The 26,649-nt window shown below is 53.0% G+C and overlaps 1 protein-coding gene across 13 annotated transcripts in view; it reads left to right on the top strand.

Moving 5' to 3' along the window:
* DUSP22 (dual specificity phosphatase 22) overlaps positions 1-26,649 on the top strand; it is a 47,432-nt gene that overhangs the window by 2,654 nt on the left and 18,129 nt on the right. For 3 of the 13 annotated variants that reach the window (XR_011251369.1, XM_069564028.1, XM_069564024.1), the window contains exons 2-4: positions 2,794-2,839; positions 7,361-7,394; positions 12,038-12,120. Coding sequence is in view for 10 of the 13 variants with exons in the window: in XM_069564028.1 (XP_069420129.1) it covers positions 2,807-2,839; positions 7,361-7,394; positions 12,038-12,120 (150 nt within the window). In the remaining 3 variants the exon portion in view is untranslated. Of the gene's footprint in view, positions 1-2,793; positions 2,840-6,757; positions 7,259-7,360; positions 7,395-8,266; positions 8,301-9,682; positions 9,761-12,037; positions 12,121-26,649 lie in introns of those variants that run through there. The other 10 variants (XR_011251370.1, XR_011251371.1, XM_069564030.1 and 7 more) reach the window with 8 other exon arrangements.

The raw sequence follows: 26,649 nt of genomic DNA, 5'->3' as shown, positions 1-26,649 counted from the left end.
GAACTAGGCTTCGTTTCCTCTGTAAGAAAAGGAGTGGTTGGTCTGCAAACCCAGTGGAGGTAGTGTAAGGTGCTGGCCGTAGAGATGCCTTTCTGAGAACATTCAGCGCCTAGAAACACAAGCCCTTGGAACTGAAAACTTGATTTGCAAAGTGTGTGTGGGTCCTGAGGTGCCTGGCACAAGATTTATTTCCCATTTCACAAAAATCGGTCATCCTTGGCCAAGGAGAGCTTATGAGCCAAACAGTGCAGATTCTGTTCTCACTGTTTGGAACACAGCAGGTTTTATTTCTGACCCGTGTCCTTGTGGAGGGTCTTCTCATCGACGCGTGCCAGTCTGCTGTGTGGCAGAACTTGTGCCCATGCCAGCTAGGTGCGCGTGGCATTCTGCGCAGCTCGAGAAGGGCAGGGGAATCGGCGTTTGCATTCTGTGCAGTTAAAGATGATGAGCAGACAGAGAAAAGAGTGCAGCAGTTGTTGACTTTTGTTTTGAGTCTCATATTATGTGCCTGCAGCCCTAGGATGTCAGTAGGCCTTATCTGACTATTTGTGCAGATTGGGAAATGGTCACTCAGATTAAGTGGCATGACTAAGGTCCTAAAGCTAGGAAGTGGCGGAACTGGTTTTGAACCCAGCTGCCACTGATTTTGATGATAGTAGAAGTCTTTACTTTAAACTAGAATGCCAGTTTAATCCAAGTGATTTCTAAAGATGCTGGAAAATAACCTGAAAAGAGCTCCCCAGAGTCCCAGATTAGTTGTAAAATAGGAAAAAGCCATCTCCTGTCTTCCTTCATGTTTGATATGGATAAAGAGGAGATGGGAAGGTTAGGCAACCAAGACTGGCCAAGGTGTGTGCCAAGGCCTGTTTTGAACTTCACCACGTAGGGTAACTCACCGAACCCCCAGACCGCCATTCCATCCCTAGGCATTTACAGGTGCCCAGCCCAGAGTCACCCACTGGGTGAGTGGCAGAGCCTGGACTCAAGGCCCGGTGGCCTGGCTCTTTTCTTCATACCGACTGCCTAGCTGTGCTGCTAAAGACCAGTCTGGCAGGTGCCTCAAGTAGGATCAGGTTAAACTCAACAGGTTGCTGCAAGCAAATGTGTTTCTGTGGAGTCTTTGAAAATTCCTAGTTGAGTCCAAGCTCTCTCCAGGGTCTGACCACAACATCTTTTGGGGAAGGACCTGTAAAGAAAAGTCCTCATTCTCATCTTATCAGTCTTAAGTACAATGATAACTGATTAAAAACAACAATCAGATCTCTCTGGCTAAGCATCATACTAGAGAAATGTGCACGTTTTTATCTTGTCAGCCAGAACCAATGACCTAACAGTGGGCTGGAGCATTGCCCTCCTGGGGAAGCTTGTGAGCACCAGGTTTGGCTCAGTTCATCACTCCTGTTCAGGGACCTCTTTCCTCCTCAGTGCCCTGTCTTCCCTGAAAGCAGCCTACCTGGTAGAAGTGATGCCACCCTAGCCTTTCATGGGAGACTTGCTCTTGGCAGTGGGAGGTCGACCCTTCCCTGAGTGCATTGCCTTGCTATGAGACGTGCACTGTTGTGAAAGAAAGGGGCACAGCTGTCAGAAAGCCTGATGTGGGGTGTCCACCACCCTGCTGTTCTGTGGGTGTGTTCTTGAAGGAGTCACTCAGTGTTCCTAAGCAGCAGTTTCTTTATTGCCCTCGATTAGTAGGGATGGTGGTTTGCTTAGCTAGTCTCCTTATTTGTTTTAAAATGAGTACAATGTTGCCTCCCCCAATTACTACCCAGATTCTTGGAGAAACAGATGAGAATGTACAAGAAGACAGTTTCTGCAAACTGCAAAGTACAGATTACTGTTGTTGTTTAGTCGCTAAGTCCTGTCCTGCTCTTTGTGACCCCAGGACTGTAGCCCACCAGGTTCCTCTGTCCACGGGATTTCCCAGGCAAGAATACTGGCATGGGTTGCCATTTCCTGGAGCAGTCATCTCAAATGAGATCTGAGTGACAAGCAGCCATCGGGTAGACGACGGGGCACCAACGCCCTCATCAGAGGGAAAGGACTTGCTCCCTTAGAGCCTAGGACAGCCTCACATGGCACGCACAGACCTTCCTTGATCTGTCCTCACTCCACGCCACGGGGTGATGACTTCACTCCCACTGTGTGCTCAATTCTGGCTTGAGTCCCAGCTCGGTGATGTCACTGATCAGCCACTTCGCCCTCCATGAGCCAGGAGGAGCCTGAGCCTGCTGGAACATTGTTTCATTTATTTTCTCTTTCTTTGTCCTTAGGGATTACCAGCAGCAATTATATTGGGGAGATCTATTGGTCAAATATTTAGAGTTTTAAGTTTGAGTTGAGGCTGACTGATGTAGACATTTAAAATTTATGGGCTTTTTATTCTCCTTGAAAACAAAAATGTAGCTTCTCTCCCTGTCAGTGCCCAGTTCTCCAGCTTTCCTGGATCTTGTTTTGTAGCTCTATATGGAAGAAACTACAGAAGTTGGGATTGAGCAGTTGGCTCAGATGGTAAAGAATCTGCCTGCAATGCAGGAGACCTGGGTTTGATCCATGGGTTGGGAAGATCCCCTGGAGGAGGGCATGGCAACCGACTCCAGTGTTCTTGCCTGGAGAACCCCATGGACAGAGGAGCCCGGCAGGCTAAGTCCGTGGGGTCGCAAAGAGCCAGACACAACTGAGCAACTTAGCATGCAATTTGCTTTCTATTTCCAGCGCTTGAAACTGTAATTTACTCTCCCAGTCTGGAAAATGGAGTTGAAAGTTTACTCATTCAACTCTGTCCTCTCTTTACAGTCAAAATATTTGAATGCATATAAATGAGCAGCTCGCATGGTTTCAGGTGAGTTGCCTCCCTGATGTTGGTGAGGGCAGACCTCTGTCCTTGCCGGCGCTCGGCCCTGGGCGCTGATCTCCTTCAACCGTCCCACGCCCCCAGCCGGCGCAGCTGGCACAGTGTTGTCAGCCTCGACCTTCCCAGAGCAGAGAGGGGCAAAGCGGGATCTCTCAGGCCTCACCCACAGTGGTTTTCTGTCTCTCTCTTCTTTGCCTGGCCCCTCCCACCTGGCTCATGTTGCTCATCCATTCACTGAAGAGACATTTCATCCATTCACTGAAGAGACATTTCCCTAAGTAGTGATCGGCTGATCATGGAGCAGCCACTCAGGGTTAGAGAAAACGTATTCACAGATACGATGCAGACAGCATACAGGGTCATAGTCATTTACCCCAACATTTGAGGTTTCAAAAATATACAGTTGACAGTGTTTGAAGATGGAGATGTTTCCCATGAGACCTAGATGCTGGAGCTGGGGAGCCTGACTTGTGTCTCTGCCTCATCACCTCGGGGTGTGGGGCGGAGGCTAAAGGCGTCAAAACCTCCATCCCTGAAGGACAGCCCTTGTTGAGGTATCTAATTTCCCAGAGCTATTTGGAGCCCTGGGAAGAGTTTAATCTGGAGTCACACGGTCAACTTGGCACCTTGAAGGCAGGTTCAGGAACCCTTTGGGGGACAAAGCCAAAGGTAGGGGGATCTCTAAGAAGCTGTGTCAGTAGATCAGATGGGAGCTGGACAAAGGCCTGCACCACGGTTTCCAGAGGAGCAGACTGGTTGGGATTCCAGGGAGGTGTGGAAGCCGTGCTGACTAAGGTGGGAGGGACGCCCAGAGAAGGGCGGGCTCTCCCGCTGGTCCCTGAGGTGCCGGCGGGGCTGCTCTCCCAGCTGGGCGGGGCTTTGCTGCCCTGGGACTTGCTTGAAGATTTGTGCAGTTTATTTACATTTGTGCATTTTTCTGGGTTGAAAGGCCTACCAGATGCCTAGTTGTAAGCAACAGAATCCAAATGAGTCTGCTTGAGGTGAAACAGGGCAGAAGGCCGGGAGGGCTGGAGAACCAGATTCAGGCAACTCTGCCAGGAGCAGATCCTAGGACTGGTCTGGGGAGAGCATCTCTGCAGCTGCCCCAAGGTGCTGCCGCTGCTGGCACTACCAGTGGGCTCTGTGGGTTCTGGCAGCCCTGCGCCCCCGCTACCAGGCAGGGTGCTGGTGGGTGCTGCGCTGTCTCTGCTCCAGCCCGGAGCAGCCACGGAGGCCTGCTGCCGCTGAAGCAGAGAGCCAGTGGGCTGAAGGCTGGTGCTGCCTACCAGGCTCCAAAGTGGGGTCTTCCAAGTCTCGGAAACCAGTACACAGCTGTCAGTTGCAGGGTTTGTAACTCTCAAGCAGACCCGTGGGATGAAGGGCCCCAAGCAGTGAGGGTCTCTGCCTTCTCTAGAGAGAATGCTGGGAGCAGAGCAGGCAACTTTCCAGGGTGGAGCTGCTCGGGGAGCCTGGGCTGTCTGGCTTGGTGGAGACTGAAGAGAAGTGGGGTCCTTCAGGGGCAGGAGGCCACGGTGAAGGTTTCCGTTTGGCCTCCGTTTCCTTTGGAAAGGGTTAACCATTGAACATTTTGATCTAGAAGAGGACCCAACGAGAATATGACTTTCAAAGGTTGATTTGATGAAATAGATAAGTTCAGTGGCTACTTCTGCAGCCTATGAGGTTCCAGACTGGGGTCCTTGGCCGCATAGCCAAGGGCCAAGGGCTGCGATGGGGCTGGGGGTAGTGGAATGCAGGGGGCTGAGCATCGAGAGGAGAGCTCCAAGGGGTTCGTTCAGCACCCGTAGAGTCGTGGTTCGAGGGTAGCAGAGCCCAGAGGTGAGATATCACACACCCCTGTTTCTTCTGTTTAAAGATAATACGAAACGTATTTGCTTTTGTTTAGTAGATAAGGTAGTAGAAGTACAAAGAAGAGAAGGAAAAATGGGTCGTAAAATCTTTTCCCCAGTTAGGCCCCTTGAGTTTCTGAAGAAACTGATTGGAGTAGTGTGTGCACTATATGGCAGCGTGTCCTTCCAGGCCTCCAGACCCCAGCTCCCCCCCGGGGTGAGCACCAAGGAAGGCATTCCTTCGTACTCATTTTGATGTTTCTGAGATACAGTAAATACGAATACTTCCTTCTAACCGCCCCGCACACCCAGCATCTCGGTGGCATTTGACCTAGAGCCCTGGACACCTGCAGGGCTGCCCGTCTCTGCACCCTCCGTGTCACCTCCTCCACGCCCGCTCCCAGGAGAGACCCGCCTCTCGCAGGGCTGGCCATCTCCACCGTTCCGCTGCCCATCCTCCTCTCTCCCGGCCCACTCCTCTGGGACATCAGGGCCCCCACAAAGGTCCTTGGGGACCCTAGAGGGGCCACGGTGCCCCCTCCTCCCTGGGCGAGGGGCTCAACAAGGAAAGTGGGACGTTGGCAGGCCGAGCCTGTCTTGGTCAGACTGCGTCCCCAGTGCCCAGAGGGTGTCCATGTGTGGCTGGAGCTCAGTAAACCGTCCGTCCACGGGAGCCCATTCGGCTGCTCTGGGGAGGCAGACCTGCTCTGTGACTATGGTGTGGTCTGTTGTAACTGGCAGCTGTTCATGGTCAATGTTATGAAAGAAAAATAATTTCAGCACATTACAAATGACAATGAAGATTTTATTCAAGACATTACAAGTGAAAGATGGGGTTCTGCCCCCAGTACAACAGGGGCAGGTGAGTGGATGGAAGATCACTGACAGAACTTGGTTAGATGCCAAGGGTGGAGGAAGAGGAGCTTGGCTGATACTAAGAGCGGGTGGATGCTTGACAGCTGGCTTAGCAGGATTCTTTGCTAAGTGTGGCCAAGGACCAGGCCTGCAGAGGAGACTCAGAGGAGCCTGAGCTACGCTTAGTCCGGGAGGCTGTCTTTGTCCCCATCAGTGAAAAGAACTGTGCTGGTTTTGCCCTCCAATGTCTCATAAAGACAGGACACGCCCTGGGGGATGGGAGATGGTAATGACAAAGCCCCACACAGGCAAGAGCTGCCAGGGAACGCAGTTTGAGCCGTCTCCTGGATGAGCGTGCACTGTTCTTCCATTTTAGAACAGGAATTGTGAACTGTCTGTTCCACCCTTGCTCCCAGGAGAATCCCGCAGACTGTTTCAGGAGAGACCTGCTGAGCGCTTTATCTCCTTGGCAGTGGATGCCGGGGTTTCCTCTGAGACACGGCTCTGTATTTCCTGGTTCCAGGGAGAATCCTGCCTGCCTCAGTCTGTGACTTCAGGCGGCAGCAGACGCCCTCAGTCCCCTGGGGTGCTTTCCAAGCCAGTTTTGGCTCCCAGCGTGTTGAGTCAGCCAGACTGACCACAGGGCCCAGTGCCCACGTCCCTTCTGGGTCTTGCCTCTTGTCTGGAGTGGTTATTAACAGAACCTCTTTTCACTCTCATCAGTGTCCCGTCTTGGCCAATTAGTCCCACGGTTCCCAGCACAGATGCTGAGCCTGTGTCCTAGTAGGTCCCCGCAGTCACTTTTTGGCAGCAGCTGGATGTCAGGAAGGTGCTCGAAAGAATCCACACAGCTGATGAACATTACTGCCCCTGCTCTCAGCTTTCTTACCAGGAGCGGAGGGAAGAGGGAGTGCGAAGCCGGGTGGCTGATGGGGGTGTCGCCAGGGCACGGGGCTTGCGGTGAAGCTCACCACAGCCAGTACGCTGTGTGCACTTGGAAATCACATCGGCGGTGTAGCTTCCCGGGAGGTGTCTGTATTTGAATTTCCGAGTTTCCATACAGAGTATTGCAGGGCAGAGTTGGCTTCGTACTCTGCAAAGTGGAGGGCACCTGTGACCTGCAGTCACCCATTCTCACCTCAGATCTGCTGAATCTGTGTCGAGCCTAGGGCTTTCCAGAAATCTGATTCTGGCTTGAGAACCTTAGAAGAAGTAGACGTTCTGGAGTAAATGTGTGTGCTTCTTAACTTGCACGTTTAGACAGCTCACTCATTTAGCAACTCTCTACTGAATGGTCGTCATGGGCTAAGCACTGGGCTGGGCGCTGGGTCTGCAGCCCAGCAGAGGGGACTGCCCTCCACCTGGTGATGCCCACGACAGCATCACGTGAAGGGAGCACAGAGGATGGGGGCGCTGAAGCAGGAGCCCCCAGACATGGGGGTGGAGCTCAAGTCAGGCCTCCGCAGGTTGTGAGTTGGAGCTGAGGCCCAAAGGATGGGGAGCAGGAGGGGAGGGACAGCAGGTGCGAGTCCTCAGACGGCGGCGGCCGGGTGCTGGAGCCGGAGCAGAGGGGCTGGGGAACAGGAGGCAGGACGGGAGGAGGGGCTGTGGAGACTCTGGTTTGGGGCTGGACTCAGAATGTGGCGAACACTGTGAGGCCGGGAGACAAGGAGACCTTTGGGTCTGTCTGAGAAGCTGCTGGGAGGTAGGTGTGGTGGGCACAGGCCTCGGGAGGGCCCAGCCTCTGTGTCGAGTGCCATCAGCCTGAAACCTGTAACACTCCTGTCTGGTCTGTGTCTCCCCATAGATCCTGCCTGGCCTGTATATTGGCAACTTCAAAGGTGAGTTCTCTCTGCGTTATTGTGGTAGAACATGCAAGAAACTATTAAATAAGCGGTTGTAACCTTTTTTACGCGGCAGTAAGTACATTCTCGCTACTGTGCAGCCGTCACCCGTCCCCAGCCCGCTTTCGCTTCCAGCCGAGTCTCTGTCCTCACTAGGCACTACTTCCTGTCCTGCACGCCAGCCCTTGGAAACCACCCTCCCGCTGCTTGTCTCTGAGTCTGACTGCTCCGGGGCCTCGTGTGAGCCGGCTCGTGTGGTCCTCCTGTGACGGGCTTACTTCACGGAGCTTGACGTCGCTCTCCCGTTGCAGTAGCTTGCGTCATAATTTCCTCCCTTGTTAAGACTGAAAAGTAGTGTGCGGATGAGCCACACTGTGTCCTTCGCCTGTGGGTAGACACAGGTATCTTTTGCCAATGGTGAGCTTGCTGTTTTAAAGCTCAGCTTCAGGCTCTCATGCATGACGGAGTCGAGGTGTGGACTCAGTGTGTGCAGTCTGGTCTGGACAGGACCACCACTGGTAGCCTTATCCTTGTACCCCAACATCTCGGCCCATGGCTCAGAGAGTGGTGTAGAGAGCCCTGCAGGGTCCACCTTGACCTCTGACCTTCATTGAACTGTACAACATGTTGGAGTTTTATTATCAAAAGAGGATGGCTAAAAGGCACATTTAGCAGTATTATAACTTGTTTCTCATCTTTATCACTTTTATTTTCTAGTTAGTAATACATTTTCAGAGACCTATTTTTTTAGTCACCTGGGGAAAATAACTGGCAGTTTCATCTCTAGCCGATTATTCTTATCACACATTTCTCTGCAACTTCTTTGATATTTACTGATATGCTATTAGCTATTGACTTTTCATTTTTAGCTTATTTGTCTCAAGATGCTCTGAGGTTGCAAAGGTGAGTAGAAAGGCACAGAGCGAAGTGTGCGGGGAGGGGAGGGGGAAGGGGAGGGGGCGGGGCTGGCCCCACCGCCTGTGAGTGGGGGGAGGGCGGGTGTGCTGTCATGGATGGGCCGGACACAGGCAGCAACCAGCCTGCCGTGCTGGTGGGGAGTCCCTCCTCACCACGCCTCCCTCTCTGCACACACGCACTGGAACACACTCCTGTCTGTTTCCTGGTTGTGTAAATCTGCAAGTTCAGGTTCACATTGACTCTTAAAACAGTCTCTGACATCTCTGCCCTGATATTCACGTCCTCTTCCCCGAGCACACTGGACTGACAGCATCTCATTGCTGCTAGAAGGTGTTAGAAATAGTCCTGGAGTTGCTAAATTACTAAGCTCTTCTGTTCTGAGAAAGCAGCGAGTGCTTTGTGGCAGGTAGGCGAGTTGGGCTGGAATGCATGAACATCTTTTGGTTATTTAATGAGTTGTTATTAATGGTTTCGTGGGGAGAGGGGAATGTCTTTGAGTTTGGAAACAGTATGGAATTTAGGATAAATTCTTGGATGTAGAATTGCTGGGTGAATATTTTTACAAATCAAAAACTGTTATTACAGTTTTATTAAACCCAGCCAAATTTAGGGCTTCTGCCAGGTGTCCCAGCACACTTGCAGATGGCAGGCCTTGGTCTGGGCAGCAGAGGACTGAGCTCCCCGAAGACTCCCTGCTCACGGAGAGCTTGTGCGCATGTGGTGGGCGGGCTGAAGCCCCCAAGGCCGGCCCGGCTGCACGTGCGCTCCTTTCCGTAGTGCCCGTGGCTGTAGACAGCCGGGGGCATGCCATCATCGGCAGTGCATTTACACGTGTGGACAGACACATGCTCTCGGGAAGAGCTGTCCCAAGGTGTGTGTGTGCGGATGGCGCCACCGCAGAACAGAAAGGCTGGGACTGGACCGGGAGCGCGGGCAGCAGAAGGAGCAGCAGCGCCTCCGGGGCCGCTTCTGCGCTCTCAGGGGCCCAGCAGGCAGGGTTCTGATCTGTGGCGCCAAGGGTGGTTGGGTTCAAAACAAAGTGATTTTGGCTTCAAACCACCTTTTTTGTTGTTGTTTACCTTAATCTGTGTTACAAGTGTATATTCATGGGGCGATGAAAATAGTCTAAGTTTAGGTTGTGGTGATGGTTAGACAATTCTGAATATACTGAAAACCATTGAATTGTACACTTTAAAAGGGTGAATTATCTCAGTAACACTTTTTTTTCCCACTTTATTTTTTAAATTGAAGGATAATTGCTTTACAGCATTTTGTTGTTTTTGGCCATACATCAACAAGAATCAGTCATCGGTGTCCCCTCCCTCCTGACCTTCCCTTGCACCTCCCTCTCCATCCCACCCCTCTAGACTGTCACAGAGCCCCTGCTCGGGTTTCCTGAGTCACACAGCAGATTCCCGTTGGCTATCTGTTTTGCATGAGGTGCGGTAAGTTTCCACCTCACTCTCTCCATACATCTCTCCCTCCCCACCCCTCATGTCCTTGGACCTGTTCTCTATGTCTGTTTATCCGCTGCTGTTCTATCTCACTAACACTGTTTCTTAAAAAAAGGAAAAAAGAACATATATATAAACAATTACTATGGATATAAGTTTGAGCAAACTCAGGGAGATGGCGATAGACAGAGAAGCCTGGTGTGCTGTAGTTCATGGGGTCACAAAGAGTTGGACATGACTTAGCAACTGAACAATAACAAAACAATTATTGATTTTCCAACTTCGTTCCTGGGTGGAGTCAGAATCTGGAAGATCCTGGCCCACAGTGTCTCCTCCAACTGTGCAGACCCTCCCCAAGACCCTGCCACCCCAGCAGCTCTGAACGCCTCTCCTGCTGGCTGCCTCACTTTGTCTGGGAGCCTAATGCTCCAGCTTGACCGTTTCACTACTTGTCCAAAATATACAGGCTGGTGGGGATTGGAAAATCACATTTGAGTTAAAATGTGGGGGATGCCTGTCTCTGGACCCTAAATAAGTCCAGTTCCTGCCAAGTTCAAAGCTCACCTAGATCACAGCTTGGTATAGTTGGGGGCTGGGGGGCTGGATGAGTCCCCATGTAATGGATTGAGAGGCTGTTTGAGGTGGTTGGAGCAATTAAGAGAGTCAAAATAAAGTCAACATTTTTATATTACTTTTAAAGATTATTTTCCTGACTTTAGAAGTGGTCTGTGCTTATTGAAGAATATTTTGGAACGGTGCTTCTTCGTTTCCACCGTTACTCACTAAGGCTTACTCGGAATGTGGCCCTGCTATAGACCTTGAACTAAGTTGGAGCCCAGGAATCTGCCTTTTTTAAAAACTCCGGGAGGTTCTTAGGCATGTTGAGCTTTTACAGCCATCTGTTTTGAACACACACACACGCAAACAATAAAGAAGAAACAACATGCATCTCTGTCTCTTCGGATGGCCGCTGCCTCTTCCTGCAGCCACCGCCCCCGTGCTTGCTGTCTCTCTACGTTCACAAGTCCGTATTGGGCTTGTAGTTTGGCGCCTGCTCCCCTCTCCCCTGTTTCATGCTACATCCTGAGCAGCTCTCACAGCGCTAACATTCTCCAGAAACAGAATGATCAGACATCCGGTCCAAAGTCATCTCACCCTGTGTCACTTTAGAAGACATGTCCCGGGGCATGGGCCTCCTTGTCTCCCGCGGCACCCTGCTCTGTAGGTTAGCAGGAGTTCCAGCTTGAGGGGATTTGCATGGCTTTCTTCTCTGGGTAGGTTCATAGGAAGGGGATATAATTTGGTATCTTCTTAGTTTCATATGCAGATAATTTAATAGCCAGATGACTTATGAATTACTTTGTTTGGGCTTTCCAGAAAGTATCCATTTTTAGTTTAGCATAAGTGGATATAGTTGTAAACCACGTCACGCCTGCATCTGGGCCCGTTCCCTGCTGCTGGACATTACAGTGGGTTAGTCTCTGGCAGGTTCCTGTATCTTAGACAGAAGATTGTTTGTATTTAATTTTACCCTAGATTACTAATCATTAAGAGGTAATTAAAAATATTTGAAAAATCTTTCTTTTTCCATGTTCCGCGTGAATAGCTACCGTGAGGGTGTGCAACTAAATAAGCACCAGCTGCAGCATGACTTAGTGGCTCATTCCCTTCAAACAGCAATCATCATAATATTTATCAGTCTACATACTTTTCAAGCTCTGTATGACCACTTTGTATCAAAAGACTTGTCAGTCAGAACTAAACCGAGTTATCTTCAGAACACCTAAGAGCAGTAACTCTAGATTCCCTTTGTTGTTCAGTCGCTACGTTGCATCCAACTTTTGCAACCCCATGGACTGCAGCACGCCAGGCTTCCCTGTCCTTCACTGTCTCCTGGAGTTTGCTCAAACTTATGTCCATTGAGACAGTGACGCCATCCAGCCATCTCGGTTGTCCTCTCCCCCTCCTGCCCTCAATCCTTCCCAGTATCCGAGTCTTTTCCAGTGAGTCGGCTCTTCGTGTTAGGTGACCAAAGTATTGGAGCTTCAGCTTCAGCATCAGTCCTTCCAGTGAATATTCAGGGTTGATTTCCTTTAGGATTGATTGAGTTGATCTTCTTGCAGTCCAAGGGACTCTCAAGCACCTCAAGCACCACAATTCAATTACGAATTTTTAAGAAAGAAACATGCAAGTAATTTTGTGTTTTTTCCTTAAGGAGTAATTCACTTGCAGAAAATACTAAAATGTCCCCCCTTTCTTCTGTGGCAGATGCCAGAGATGCAGAGCAATTGAGCAAGAACAAGGTGACACACATCCTGTCTGTGCACGACAGCGCCAGGCCGATGCTGGAGGTGAGGGCGCTGGTCATGCACCTGTCCGTGCGGTGCCCCTGGGCGGGGGAGCTGGGCAGGCAGCGTGTGCGCGGCAGCGACAGCTCCGTGTCCTGGCTGCGCTGAGCCTTGCTTGGCCACGCCGGGGCCTGGGCCTCGGGCTGGGCTGGGCCGGCAGGGGGTGCTTCTTGTTCTCACCACCCTCCTGTCATGTCACTACCTTGACTTTCTCGGCTGAACACCGAAGAACAGGCTGATGCAGTGTTTCCCTCTAGATTTTAAGGACATTTAAAACCTATTTTCATTCCTTTCAAAATTACCTCCTGTTGTAGAATCCCAAAGATTTCGTGCTGCTCGTTTCCTGCTTTCTTTTTCCAGTTGCGCTCAACTATCATTTGCGCCTTGGAGGACAGATTGTCCCTAGAGATTTTCTAGTGCTTCTCTCTGCAGACGGTCGGTGAAGAAGCTGCTGTTGTGTTTCAGGTTTTAAAGTAAATAGGATGTGTCTGCCTGTACACTGATTCCAAAAACATCTTCAATTTTACCCTAATGGATGGTTTGAGCTGTTGGCTGGGAGCACAGTCTCTCACTGTTTATTAGCCTTGACAAAGCCCAAGCTACCTCTTTTCAGAAAATAGTGTGAATATGGTTGTTCAACGTGTGTGTGTGTGTGTGTGTGTGTGTGTGTGTGTTTCTATTTCAGGGTGGGGTATTGGAAGGGAGGTGTGGCTCATTCTGGAAGAGCCACATTCATGTGGCTCATCATTCAAGCAGTTTTCACTAAAATTCATATTATACAAGAGTAGGTCGTATATTCTTATTTCAAAGTCATCAGTTTTACCTGGCCATTAGAGCTGCCGGATTTCAGTCAGTGTCCAAAAAGATGAGAACTTGGAGTGATAAGCAGTTCAGCTGGCATCACCGTGAGAGCACCGCGGGAGCCGAGCAGGCTCTTGCTCTGGATCCGAGCTCAAAGTTCCCTCTGCTGCTTTGCCTCATGGTTTTGTTAAGGCGCGATAATTTGTGCTGCAGCCTGGTTTTATTGGAAACCACAGCAACAAAGCATCATTGTTTCAGAGGCCGACATCTCCTTTGAAAATAGGTATCCATTTTCCATGTATCAACAATAGTTTGTTAAACCCACGGCCAAGCGATGGCCTAGGTGATAAGTTAAATGTAAGCTGGTCATGACTGACTTCCTCTCCAATCGCAAGATGAGGCTTAGGTTTCCTTTGTTTTAATAAACTGCATCAACGTCCTGCCTACCCTGACCCTCCAGGCTGCCTCGTGGCGTTGTACCCCGCTGCCCACAGCCGCCATCATGTAGGAAGCCAGCCGGGAGTCTGTGCCACCGCCACTTCTGCCCGCAGAGCTGGCCTTCAAGTCTCGGAGGAAAGAGCCCCACCCTCGCTTGTCCCACCCCCCACTTTACACACAGGAGCAAGGGCTGGAGGGCTGGCGAGTGGAGCCCGTGCGATTGCACCCTGGTGTAAGCAGAACGTTGCTGATGTGAGAGTGTCAGTGCCCTGGGCAGACTGTGCCCCTCACCAGCCATGACTGCGTGTCCTCTTTACTCTCTGTGAGAAGCAAGGGGCACTGTGCCTTTTCCCCATGAGACTGCCTCTTTCATCCGGAGATGTCCTGTCTCAGGCCTCGGGTGCTGTCATTATCTCAGCCAGTAGGTACTTTCCTGTGATCCCGTGTTTGCTCCAAGCTAGACCTCTGTTTTACAGCATGGCATAGTTTATCACTGTCCTTATTTTATTCGTTTTTAACTTCACGAGTGATTCATGAGTATGTTCTTATTTTAAGCATTAAAGCAATAGATTCTCTGATGGCACAAGTGGGAAAAACGGGCGCTGCAGTGATGAGGATGAGCCTGCTCGCCTTCAGCGAGTGGACAGAGGGAGTCTGCCAGGGTCCCGAGGGCTCTCGACCTTCCCTGAGCCCTTTACCTGATGCGTAAATGTAGCCGTCTCTCCTAAATTCCAGACTCAGTTCCAGAAGCCCTAGTCTCTCTAGGCTGAGACGAGTCTGGGAAGTCGTCTCCACGTTGTGCTCTTCCCGACCCTCGGAGGCGAGCAGGACCAGGATGGGATCAAAGGGAAGAGCGTGTCCCGTGCTGAGAGGCAGCCTGGTGAGGGCAGGCGGGACAGGGCCGCTGCCTCCTTCCCTGTCTGGGGTCTTCAAGGCCCAGAGTGTTTATGGGATGTACCCCGGCTTCCTCTGGGCAGACCCGGGCTGGGGCGGGCCAGACGTAGGGAGGCAGTTACTGTCTAAAACTGAGAGGTTTTGGTCCTGATACATCCTAGTGGAAGCTCTAGGCACCTGGAGACTCTGGCTGGGGGAGTGCCAAGTCACGCCTCCTGGCGGGGCCCTGCCTCCATGGGACCACCTGCTCATCACCAGGGCCCGGGAGCCCAGCCCGCACAATGGCAGCGTCCTGGCCGCTGTGGCGGAACCGGACCCGGGGCCCAGCACGTCACCTCTAGCAAGTGGCAGAGCTGGGGAGGGGCCATGGCCTTGTAGCTTAATTTCAAATAGGAATTAAGCCCAAACCGTAACTATAACGTTGAAGGAGGAACATCCCTTCCTCTGACTCCACGTTGAGGGCCGGGCAGGGGAGCTGCTTCTGCTGAAAACATTTCCCTTTTTTGTGAGATGTGTCTTCAGCGCCTACTGGTTGCTCCAGATTTGAGGGGGTGGTGAAAACTGCTGTCACAAAGACAGTGCTGTTTCAAATCAGAAACCCCATGTTGTTTGTAGGTGCTGAGGAAGTAATATTGAGCAATGAAAGGTTTCTCCCTTCCCCTGAGAAAAGAACCAGAGGCCTGTCTTTCTAATGTAAGAATTTCAGAGTTTGTTTCATTTTTCATGTTGGTATTTAACCAGAGCACCTGCAGGAAGCAACTATTTTCCACTTTTAACAAAAATACTTTTAAAGTATTCTCATTCCTTCACTGGGCTAATGACACAAAGAATTCAATTTTAAAGTGATTTCTATTTTCAGATTAAATAGAAAAAAATAGTTTGCATACGTATATTCACAACAAGGCATGTGTGCATGCCGGATAGGTATTTTGAGCTTGAGTTCAGCGTGAATATTCTTCCCATTTTGAGTTGTGACTTGTATTTTGAACCATTTATGCATTTGTTTTTGTTTTCAAGATTAGGATGTTTTCATAGGCCAGCATTTATTCCTGGCGATTCTGTTTTATATCTCCTTTAACACGAAAACCATTTTTTGAGGTGTCCGGGCTCAGAATTTAACATTGTTGGTTCTGTTTGCAGCCGACCACTTCTGCTGGCTCTGATCCTTCCTGTGGCTGTGTGTCTGTACATACAGGTGTGTGTCTCCCAGAGCCGCTGGGTCTGTGTGGACGGTGGTCCTGAGTGCCTGAGGGGCTCCTGGAGGGGCTGGCCCCCTGCCACCTGTCTGTCTGGTGGCCCCCTCCGTTTCTCGCCCTCAGAGGTTTTGCTGCCTTCCCAGATCTATACAAGCCCAACCAAGGTGTGCAGGGGCCCTTGAAGTTTAAGAAACTTGCTTCTGGGGCCACGTCTCTCTCTCTCCCTCCTCTTGCCCCTGACCCCGACGAGTCCTCCCGTCCCGCAGAGCTGGGCCCAGCTCTCGGTCCGAGAAGGACACTCCAGGGCCCACCAGCCTCAGGCCTGCTGCCCTTTCCCTGTAACATCTGCAGTCATCAAATGGCAGTCTGACCCCTGTCCTCCTGTGCTGGTCCTAGGCCACTGCGGGCACTGGGTTTCTCGGTCTCCCCAGCACTCAGCCCAGCTCTTGCTCAGAGTGCTTCTGACAGGCTCCGTGCCGAGTGCTTTTGAGCTTCACCGCCAGGTGAGAAGCCATGTCTCTGGGGTTCTGTGACTGACTGCAGGGTGTGGAAAAAGAGTGGAGTCTCACCACAGCGCCCTGTGAGGTCAGAGGTCGTGTAGCGCAGGGCTGCCTCCCCGGGCACCCCCACTGTCAGGAAGCCTGGTGTGCAGATGCTTGGCACGCGCAATTGGTGTGGCCTGCAGTCCAGAAGAGCCTGTTGCTAAGCCCCCGCCGCCGGCTGACGCTCCTGTGACTCTGACGGGCCTGTCTCAGCGGTCTTCCGGCTGCCTTGGGTCTGCATCAGAAGCCTGGTCCTGCAAGGACAGTGCCGTCTCATATACAGACAGTGGGTGATTAATTAAAAGAAGACTTCCCACAGCAAGGCAGGTGAGGTGGGGGCAGAGTTCTCTGAGACCTCGTCTCAGGCCCCGGGGGCTTGGAGGCAGACCGTGGGAAGCTGAGAGGACTCCCCGGGCTCCAGGCCTGCGTCCCGATCCACAGGGAGAGCTGTGCCCCCTTGTCTTCCTCAGAGGCTTCCTAGGCAGAGCCAGCTCTGCCCTCCTCCCAATCTGGTGACCTTGCCAGCTTGGCTCTTAGCACCCCGAGCCCCCTCCTGTCCATGACCTTCACGTCATGGGAACTATTGCCACACGCCACACGCCTCGTCCCAGGCACACGGGTGCGGGCAGGAGGCTCCCTGCGGGTCTGCTTGTGAGCCTGTTGGATGCCACACGCCTCGTCCCCGGCACACGGGTGCGGGCAGGAGGCTCCCTGCGGGTCTGCTTGTGATCAGGAAGCTGGAGCTGGCCCTCACACCCAGCAGAAAGGCCCTGGCCAGTGGTGCTCTGTAGAAAAGAAATGCTCTGCAGCCATTCAAAAAGAAGAGGAGGGCTTATACGTATGCAGAGGAAACAGTTAACTGCTAAGCAAAAGAAGCAAGTTGTGGAATAATACCCACACTATGATCCCATTTATGCACATCACACATTAATAATGTACTGCTGTATATACAAATATGGGGCTTCCCAGGCGGTGCTAGTGGCTAAGAACCCGCCTGCCAATGCAGGAGACTTGGGTTTGATCCCTGGGTCGGGAAGACCCCCTAGAGAAAGGCATGGAAACCCTCTGCAGTATTCTTGCCTGGAGAATCCCATGGACAGAGGAAACTGACGGGCTGCAGTCCCTAGGGTTGCAAAGAGTTGGACACAACTGAAGTGACCTAGCACGCATACACGTCCATATATGTGTGTAAAGGCACAGATAAGAGTTTGCAGGGACCGTGTCATACTCCTAGGATTGACAGAGGGGAGTCAGTTAAGAGAAGAGGGTGGGAACACAGAGTGTCACTTTTTTCTTACTTATTTTCCTCAATGGGAGGGTCTTCATAGTATCTTTTTGGATGGAGGGATCACGAAAGGAAGATGAGCAGGTGGCCACCTCTCAGAGTCTGGACCAGTGAGAGGCAGGCTGCACTTGGATGTCTAGGCGTGGCTCGAACGGGCTCTGTGGCAGCAGTGTCCCCCATGGATTCACATGTACGTGTGTGACCTCAGACGTGCTGCGTGCTCACCATCTGTGGCCAGTGCCCACAGAGTGCCTCTTTCAGACATCCCGATCTTCAGGGGGACAGCCCGTGGCACACCTTCTGACTACGTCCATCTTATTTTCAGCATCAGTTGTGTTTCCCTTCGACTGCTTCAGTTGAGTGAGTTGATGCCCTTTTGGAGCTCACGGATCCCCTGGTGACGCAGGTTGGACCCTGGGCAGGAAGTCCTGTTCGGAGTGGCTGGCGTGGATGAGTTCGGTCACTTACTGGCATTGCCACCCGCCACACTCTCGTCACTGCTGCTGAGGTTCAGGGCCTTGAAAGCTGCTCGCTGTCGGGCCTGGGGCAGCTCTCAGCTTGACAGCCGTTGCCATCTCTCCACTGAGTCCTTGAGTGTTGGTGACACGACCTGCACCGAAGGCTTGCAGGTTTCATGTGTTGAGGTAAATTTGTTTGAAGCCAACCCCAGACTTAAATAGAAATGACTCAAATAGAAATGATTATGGTAGGTATCGAAAACTGTCTAGTAATCTCTCTTTCTTAAATCCAGCTGTGTCTGAGTTCCGTGTGTGGGGGCAGTCAAGTGCAAAGAAGGTGGCCCCCCACCACGCCGGTCCCTGGCTGCTGGCCTTCTGTGTCAAGTGGAGGTCCAGAGCTGGAATTCCAGCTTGGGTGGGCCAGAGGGGCAGAAGGCGTCAGGGGTTTGTTGGCTCCAGAGAGGAGAGAGGCCTTCTCGTCTCTGGGTGAGCGCGCCGTGCTAACCGCCTGGCGCCCTGCAGCCCCTGCCCTTCAGCTGTGGGTGGTCTCTTGACTTCACACACTTGCTAGTCAGCCTCTCCGTGCAAGTGAAGACTCGCACAGCTCTCTCCTTCCTAGACGTTCCTCTCAAGGCCCGGTTTTATGAGCGTCTCCTGTTGCGCCCCCTGCGCGCTCAGACCTGAGATTTGTGCCGAATCTCAGAGATTTGTGTCTCCTCGTGCGGAGGTGGGGGGTGCACCTGGGTCAGACTCCTCCCAGTCCTCTGCGGGGTGTGACGGGTAGGATCTGCCGGGACTCGCAAACCAAGGGCTCGGGAGAGGTGAGGACCGTGCCCTCTGCCTGCTGCTCCAGCTGGAACGACAGCCTGGATGCACTGCGACAGGACGGCCTGCAAGAGCCGGAGCAGGTGGCCGGGGCGCCAGCTGGTCTGTTCGTGAAGAGCCTCGTTCCGTGGGCTGGAGGTTGGGAAGCCTTTGTGAAGAGGAGTGATGAGGCAGCCTGGCAGGACTGGTATGTCCGGTTCAGGGGGAGGTGTGTCTCAAGTGGAACCAGCCCTTCCTGAATGGTCAGGAAGGGGGAAATGAGCCCTGGGGCCGTAGGACACGTGTGGATGGCGGCTGGGTACCGAGTGGCTAGGGTGGTCAGCACGGTGGGACTAGGGTGGTGCCATCTTCAGTTCTCTTTTTGGCTAAATTGGGCGTTATTCCTCGCGTTGAGCAAATGCTGGTTAAGTGCATATCTCGTAGCAGGGATTGGATATAAAACACAGTGAGAAGTAAGGTGCGGCCCAGCCCAGGAGATGGGCTTGGAGACCCTAAAACCATGCAGACTCGTGCCTTCACTGCAGAGCTGAGGGGCTGGGGCCACCTCCCTACCGGGTCCTGTGGGCCTCGCCACGGGGCCGGCACCATGGAGTGACCCTGGAGGATGAGGGGGCCAGCTGGGGAGGGGCAGGACCTGGAATCCGGGCAGCACCTGCAGGGGGCCCAGGTGTGCAGGCATAGGCAGGCTCCAGGACGCCAGAGGGCTCAGCTGAGCAGGTCTGCAGGGAGCCAGGCTGGAGGGGGCACAGGGATGATCAGGGGAAGTTTCATTTGTCAAGCTGAGGAGTCTGAGCTTCATCTTGTGTGAAGCAGTCAGCAAAGGTTCACGAGCAAAGTCAGGGGACACACTCAACGTTTCCTTCCCAGGAAGTGGGAGTCGGTAGAGCTGAAGGACTGTCGGCGATAAGACGGAGGGCGTACTGCCCTCATGCCTGAGGTTGATGGAGCACACGCTCTTGTCTTAGAAGGGCCACAGCCCGAAGGGACTCCCTTTTGTGGGGACTTACCTTCATGGGGCCTCAGTCTCAGTGCAGCAGAGCGGAGGGAGCCCACGTGTTGTGGCGGCCGGTGGTGGGCCCATGGGTGTTGGGGGTGTCACAGGCTCCTTGGGAGAAGGGCCTTCAACTCTATAGTCAGAAGTGTGAATGAGCAGTTAAAGGTGGTTAGTTGGTTAAGACCCAAAGCAGAGTTAAACGGCTCTATGGGGGCCGTTGTTGTTTTTAGCCACAGGAAAAATACTGATTTAAATGTAGCCTGGTTTACTGAAGACTGGTTTAAGCAAATCTGCTACCTGCAGGTGCTCCTCTAACTCATTCTTAGGTAGCTGCTGGCCCTGGGCCCTGCGTCTGCCCGGCCTGCAAGGGAAGCGGGCCCACCTGGCCCGAAGCTTGTGGGGAGCAGCGGCCCCAGATGGTAGGCTGGCCTCGCTGTGGCCGAGGTCCTGCCGTCCCCTCTCTTGCTCTGACTCCTGGGATGGTTCGGAGCCTGCTTGTGCCCCGAGGCAGAGGCTGGTGTCGTGCCCCAGGTCTGGATGGAGAGACTGTTCCTCTCCCTTCAGTTGTCACCACAAGGAGCACAGATGTCGTTTCAACATTCGTAACTGGGCAGGGTGTCTCCACCAGCTCTGCCCTCTCATCCGAGGGAAGACCAGTGAGTGCGTGGTGAGGGGGCGGCGGCTGCTGCAGCCCTGGCTACCAGAGTGGACGCTGTGCATCTGGGTCTGAGTGGGAGCCTCCTCCTCTGGAGCGCCAGCTGTGGACCTTGTCCCAGCTACAGGAACCGCGGAGCCTGAGAAAGGAGAGGCCGTCCAGTGTTGCTCGCCTAGCTGGGAGGGATGCTCCCCGGACCCGTGTGGTTGCCTGGGATCCGGGGCAGCAGAGTGGAGCCCGGACCTCAGCTTCGGCCTTCTGGTCTGGGGAATGGTCCTTAAGCCAAGACATTTAAAGGTCATTGCAGAATGTGCTGGCTCTCACAGTAGTAGGGGCCTGGCGATGATGGGCCTGGTCCAGCCTGAATTTACCTGTTCAACCAGACCAGTCCCCCAGCCTCCAGGTGGAAGCCACACCCAGATCCACAGATGGACCCAAATCGATTGAAGTCAGGCTGCGTCCATACAGACGCCCTGACTCGCGCTCCCAACTCGTGCGCCTGAGCTGACCCTTCCCCCACGCTCCTGCTGCAGCCCCTGCACTCGCTCGGGCTTCTTGACCAGTGCTTTCCGCCAGGCATCTTTAGGTCCTGCCCACCCCAGGGACTGCTGGCCTCCCCACACTGTTCTCCCCCTGTGCCCACTGCGAGAGGATGCAGCTGTCAAAGTAAAAATAGCCGTCAGATTGCTTTCAGTGGCAGCTGGTGGGGAGGGAGGGAGGGCTTGGTGAAGACTGCCCTTCAAGGAAGGCCTGGGATGCTGATCAGCCTTAGAGCCGAGTGAAGAAGCCCCCGGTCCTGTTGGGGGCTGGGCACCCACACTGCAGTGGGACCCATGCGCCAGGGAGCTCAGTGGCCTCTGACCCCAACACGTACCCCCCTCAGAGAGAGAAGACGCACTTCCTGATACCCAGGGGAGGCGGGAGTCATGGGCTCAAGTACTGGCCGCATTTGTGTGTCCTGATCTGACCCTGCCCCCACAGGACTGGCTAGCTGCCAGGCTAGGGACAGCGCCCTGCTCTGGGTCTGTGTTTACTCACCCTTTTGGGGGTCTAATCCCACTTGGAGGATGCGACGTCATGCCCAAGGGACCTGGAATGCTGCTTAGGAAAAACTGCTCAAGTTCTGAGGCTCAGTAATGCACTGGAGGACGTGCGGCGGCCTGTAGGAAGGTCTTGTCCCATCGCAAGGGGTGGAGTCTGGACTCAGGGGCTCAGTTACCTGTGAAAGGGCACAAACAACATCCCAAATGCTCTGCTCCTCCCCGAGGCAGGAGCCAGCACCGTCCTTCCTGCAGAAGGTGAAAATGGTGGGCCTCGTGTAGTCCAGGCGGCTGGCACACGATCCTCCAGGCCCCGCTACCTCTCTGCAGCCTGATCTGTGCTGGCAACAACACACGCCTTGTTCCTTCACCAGCACTTCCAGCCACTCAGCACGTCACACATTGAATCTTGTCTCCTTGTTTAAAAGAGTCCTGTGCCGGAAGGAAACCCCTCGGCCCCTCTTTCTAGGGAGCAAGACGCGGGGCTGAGCACGAGCGGTAGTTTGGAGTCGGGCGACCCCGCCGTGTCCCCACGCCTCCCGCACAAGAGACAAGCTCCCGGTTGTCACGGGACTATGGGAAGCGTCTCCATCTGAGCAGGGCTCGGCACACGTCCGTCAAGGGCCTGGTGGTGAGTGCATCAGGGTGCTCTCTGCCTCCCCTCTCACCCGTGTCGTGACAGGAGCCGCGGGTGGCACGCAGATGGCAGGCGAGGCTATGTCCCGATGCACGTAGGCCTGTGTGTCAGCTCCGGTCCTCATGGCTGGGTGGCAGGGTTCGCAGCAGGCACACCTCAGTGACAGAGCCTGCGTGTTCCTGGAGCCCGCATCAGGCTTGAAGCTTGGGGCTACTGTGTCCCCAGTGCAATGCACACCTGGAAAGTCCTGAGCACCCGGCCTGCCTCCACTGCAGGGACGTTTTTCCACGGTTAGTGGGTCCAGCCCATGCGTCCCGTGGAGCCATTCAGAGCACGCAGGACACGCACACGGAGGCTGTCAGGCTGCCTGGCCGGGGCTGTGCATCCTGCCGGCCACAGGGATGCTGGCTCCCTGGACACAGGCTCTCAAGGCACGCAGGAGTTTAAGATCCGGAAATGGATCCCCTCCCTTCTTTCAGTGACCCATTATTGATGATGGCTGGAGAGAGAGGACCTAGGCTGCAGCAAGAACCGAGCAAGGACCCAGCTTGACGGGGACGGCCTGACGGGGAGCCCGATCCTCCCACGCCAACACTGTCCTGTCCTGGCGGCAGTTAAGGCAGTCTCTAGAGTCCACCTGGGGCAGAGAAGCAAGGCAGGGAGGGCTTTCTGAGGAAGCATCCCGCCCCCCAGACTCCTGAGGGAGAGAAGGACCCACAGGACCTCGGGAGCACAGGATGCCTGAGACACGGGCAGCCAGGTGGCGAGCTGTGGGGGGGAGGGGGATGGCGTTGTGATGGAAGGTGGGGCTTGGGAGGGTCTTCTTCGCTTTGCTGACGGGCTGTTTGACCAGCCAAGATGGACAGCTAGATGAAGCTCCGCCTTTGTGTCTTTTACAGCGGACTGTCCACTGATCACTCCCAGAGAGAGCTTCATCCACAGCAGCTGTCAGCGTGGCCTATGAGTCAGCACCTGTTAGGCGACCCTGTAGAATTGCTCAGTTTGGGGAGATTTTGCCTAAACTGTTCCATTTTCATGAGTCACGTCAGGCACACCCCCCAGCAGGAAGAACCCAGAAGAGGGTTGGGTGGTATGGCTGGCGTGGCCTCCCCATAGCCCACCCGTGAGGCCCAAGGAGCTCAGACACACTGACTGTGCCCACTTTAGCAAAAGGAGTTTGAGCAAAAATGAGCACTTGGCTTCTCCATCTGTGGACCTGGCCAGTCAAATGCATGTCATCTTTTGACTAACCTGAAAGAAGCCAACAGGTGCTGGAGGGCTCTCATTTGCATCTTCTCTCACAAAATCAAACTGAAGGCTAAATCTTGTCTCTCCACTCTGACCTTCCCACCCCTCCCCACCCACCGGGCACCACAGAGTTCTTGGAAGTTGTTATTTGTGGTAGAGTTTCCTAAATTTAGCCGGCGCAGAACAATCAGTGGCCAAGGGGGACGTTAAGAAAATGCATCGTCAGTTTAGAGCCGGGACTTCAGACGCTGTACGTGCAGCTGAGGGAGCATTGCCTTCTGCGTGGCTTTCTACAGTAGTTTCTCTGAGACTTTTGCTGGGGTGTCAGCAGCTAAACAGAGAGGTGGTGGGACCCCGCCCTCTGGACCTTCCCTGCTCAGTGTTTTATGCTGGTATCCAGATGCAGTCTCTGTGCATATAATTTGTACTATTTCTCCTTAAAACACTAGCTTGGGACAGTTCTTAAACTGAGGAGAAATACTAGTCAATGTGCCAGGACTTGGGTCTGGCTTCCACGTATATGAATGATCTGGGCATCCACGTGGGCTTTCTCCACAGTGAGACTCTGCCAGGGTGGGGGGCGGGTGAGCAGTAACAGACCGCGGGGCTGTCAAGCCTGGCCCGTCTGTCCGTAAGCAGTTTCAGGTCAGCAGTTGCCATCTTTTGGGCCTGTGACCTTTAAGAGTGTGCCCAGACTGATTTTTTCAGGGTTTACCTACCTTTAGGTTTATATAAAAGTTCAGAAGCTATCAAATTCATAGGGAAAGTAGAAGGTTCTGAGGGGCTGAGGCAGGGTGGGAGTTAGGGTTTAGTGGGGAAAGTTTCTTTTCGGGAAGATGAAAATGTTCTAGAGACAGATGGTGGGGATGTGAATGAGCACATGTAATGCCAGTGAGCTGTACGCTTAAAATGGTTAATCCTATGTTACGTATATTACACCACACAACAAGTGGAGACCGTGTCTCAAGGAGACAGACTTTTTTAAAATTAGTGGGCTTGCTTCTGATCAGGTGTGAGACAGTTCAAGCTGGATTCTTTCTGGTTTTCTGCCTCTGCTCTGGACTCAGCGTTCTGGGTGAAACTAGCTCTCCTGGGGTCTCAGCGTGTTTTCTCAGACTCTGCAGTGCAGCCACCAAGCGAGCGGTCGAAGGAAACCTGGTCTTTTCGGGGGACCCCGTGCACACCCACTCTGCTGCTGACACTGCCTGGGAGAAACGAGAAAGCGAGGCTTCTGATTGCGTCGTTTTGCCTGTATTTCCCGATATCCATCCCATAGGAGTTCCTTCGCCTCCCACTGACGTTTCCTCGTAGGTTGTAGGTAGGCACAAAGGAGTTGTGTTTTCTAAGGGGTCTCCTTTAGCCTTCCTGGGAGAGAGAAGACAGCTCTGCAGGGCTTGACTTTCCTTTGAAAAGTAAAATGTCAGCAAGGTTCTTCAGAAGACTCTTACTTATGATGTGTCAGAAAGAAAAAGGCAGTGAGTTTTAGAAATTGTACTTGAAACAAGCGAGAGTTTGATCCCTTTACTAGTCCTGAAATCAGACCCTTGGCCCTGCTTTTCAAGTACTTGCCTATGTATCATTTTAAGTGTCATCTTTAGTTTCAGGCCCCAAGAAAGGCGAAAACCCTACTCTTGGTGGTTTCTGTGCTTGCTGAAACAGAAAACTGAAAAGTATTAGAACTTTTGAGAATATAGTTAGAAAGCTCTAACCTTTTGTTCAAGACGAGCCTCTGGAATGCTTTCTGAACTTTCTTCTCACTCAAGTGCTAATTCCTGCTTCTTTTAAAACCTAACACAGAAGCTTCATCCAAAACGCTGTCCTTGGCAACCCCGCCTCACTCTGCCTTCTTCCCTGTATTTCCCGACGTTGTGCCACACTAACTGATGCCACTTGCATTGTGAACACTCAGCACATGCGTTTGTTGCCTTTTCTCCCCTCTGGCTCCCATTTTGTCAGTATTGATGCCATTCTCAGGACATGTGAGGACATTCAAAGTGTCATGGAGCCCAGGGAAACCTGTCTTTGCACTTCAGGGCCGCTCTCTACACTGATGGTCTGTAACTTGACATTTATCAGCTCCAAAAAAGCTTAATGTTAATTGCCTTTCCACCAATCACTTTTTGGAAATACTGAATTTTTATTTATTTGGTAAGAATTTTATTTCAAAAAACATAATTGATTTTAGGGTTTTTAAAATAATAGGGGTAATATGAGGGAGGAAATGCCACCTAACGGATGCTATAATGGAAATATTGGTGCTATTTCTATTACGAATTTTTCAGATTGTGTAGAATTTTGCCCTACAATAAGATATCCTTTCTTTTTTGCTAAACTTCCCATAACTTAGCTAAACACACCATGGCCCTTATTCCTGTCTCTGCGAACTCCAGCACTACAGAGTGGGCCTTTGTTTAGGTCCAAGCAGATGAAGAGTCTGTTCCCAGTCACCCTGGAACATTTGCAGAGCCCTGTCCTCCAGTGTCGGGTGATCTCGAGTGTGTCCAGCGTTCTTGTGAGCGCGGAGGCCCTTCAGGCTGCCGGCACCCTGGAACATTTGCAGAGCCCTGTCCTCCAGTGTCGGGCGATCTCGAGTGTGTCCAGCGTTCTTGTGAGCGCGGAGGCCCTTCAGGCTGCCGGCACCCTGGCTGCTTTCTGAATTAGTAACTAACTGAACTGTACACGTGTGCCGGCATCACAGGCCTTCTTTCAGGCGCCTCGTGCTCTGCACTCTGGCCTCCAAGGAGATGCTTTGTGCTTTGTTAATGACTAAGCCAGGATAAGCAGACGTCCTGGGTGGTGCGCACTGGAGCCTTGGTCACGGTGCGCGGCTGGGGCGGGCGGGCTGGAGGCTGACTCCTGTGCCCCCCGCGTGGTGTGGCTCTGGTTCTCCTGACCACCAGAATGAGGCTTGCATTTCGCAACAGCTTTCTCTCCTTCTGCTCTGCTTATAATAGGTTTTCACCGTGTCCTCATCATTCACCAGACGTCAGTAAGGACCTGCAGTGCCAGGCGTCGTTCCAGGGGAGGCTGTTATTGTTGTCATTGTCTTTGAGAGAACAAGATCTTATCTTTCCTATTTTCTGTGCCTTTCTTTGAAGCAGAGGGTCCCCAGATTTGTGGCCAGGGCTGCGTGTCCGTCCGCAGATGCGTCACAGACGGGATGCCGTAGCAGCCACACGCCCGTCCCAGCTGGCCCGGCCGAGGGCCCCGCGGGGCCAGGAGCAGTCTCAGCCTCTGTGGGGCCGGAGGGGGCGCCCTGGGCCACGTTGCCTGGTTCTCTCCTGCTGTGTGGGGCCGGCCCTTTCCCTTTGTGCCTCAGGTACCACCAAGGGGAAGGAGACCCTGTCAGGGAACCTCGGAGAAGCAGAGTGGGTCCGGCACACCACGCTGGCGTCGAGCGTGGGCCGAGAGCTGTTCAGCCGCCCCCTTCTCTTCCTCTGCTCCATTTCCCTCTCTCCTCCAGACGCATGGGCTGGGCTGGCCCTGGATTCTGCTGGAATCGAGGGGCTGTGGGTTGGA

This window comes from Ovis canadensis, chromosome 20 (genome assembly GCF_042477335.2).
Source record: "Ovis canadensis isolate MfBH-ARS-UI-01 breed Bighorn chromosome 20, ARS-UI_OviCan_v2, whole genome shotgun sequence".
NCBI lineage: Eukaryota > Metazoa > Chordata > Mammalia > Artiodactyla > Bovidae > Ovis > Ovis canadensis.
This window is presented reverse-complemented; position numbering and strand designations above follow the sequence as displayed.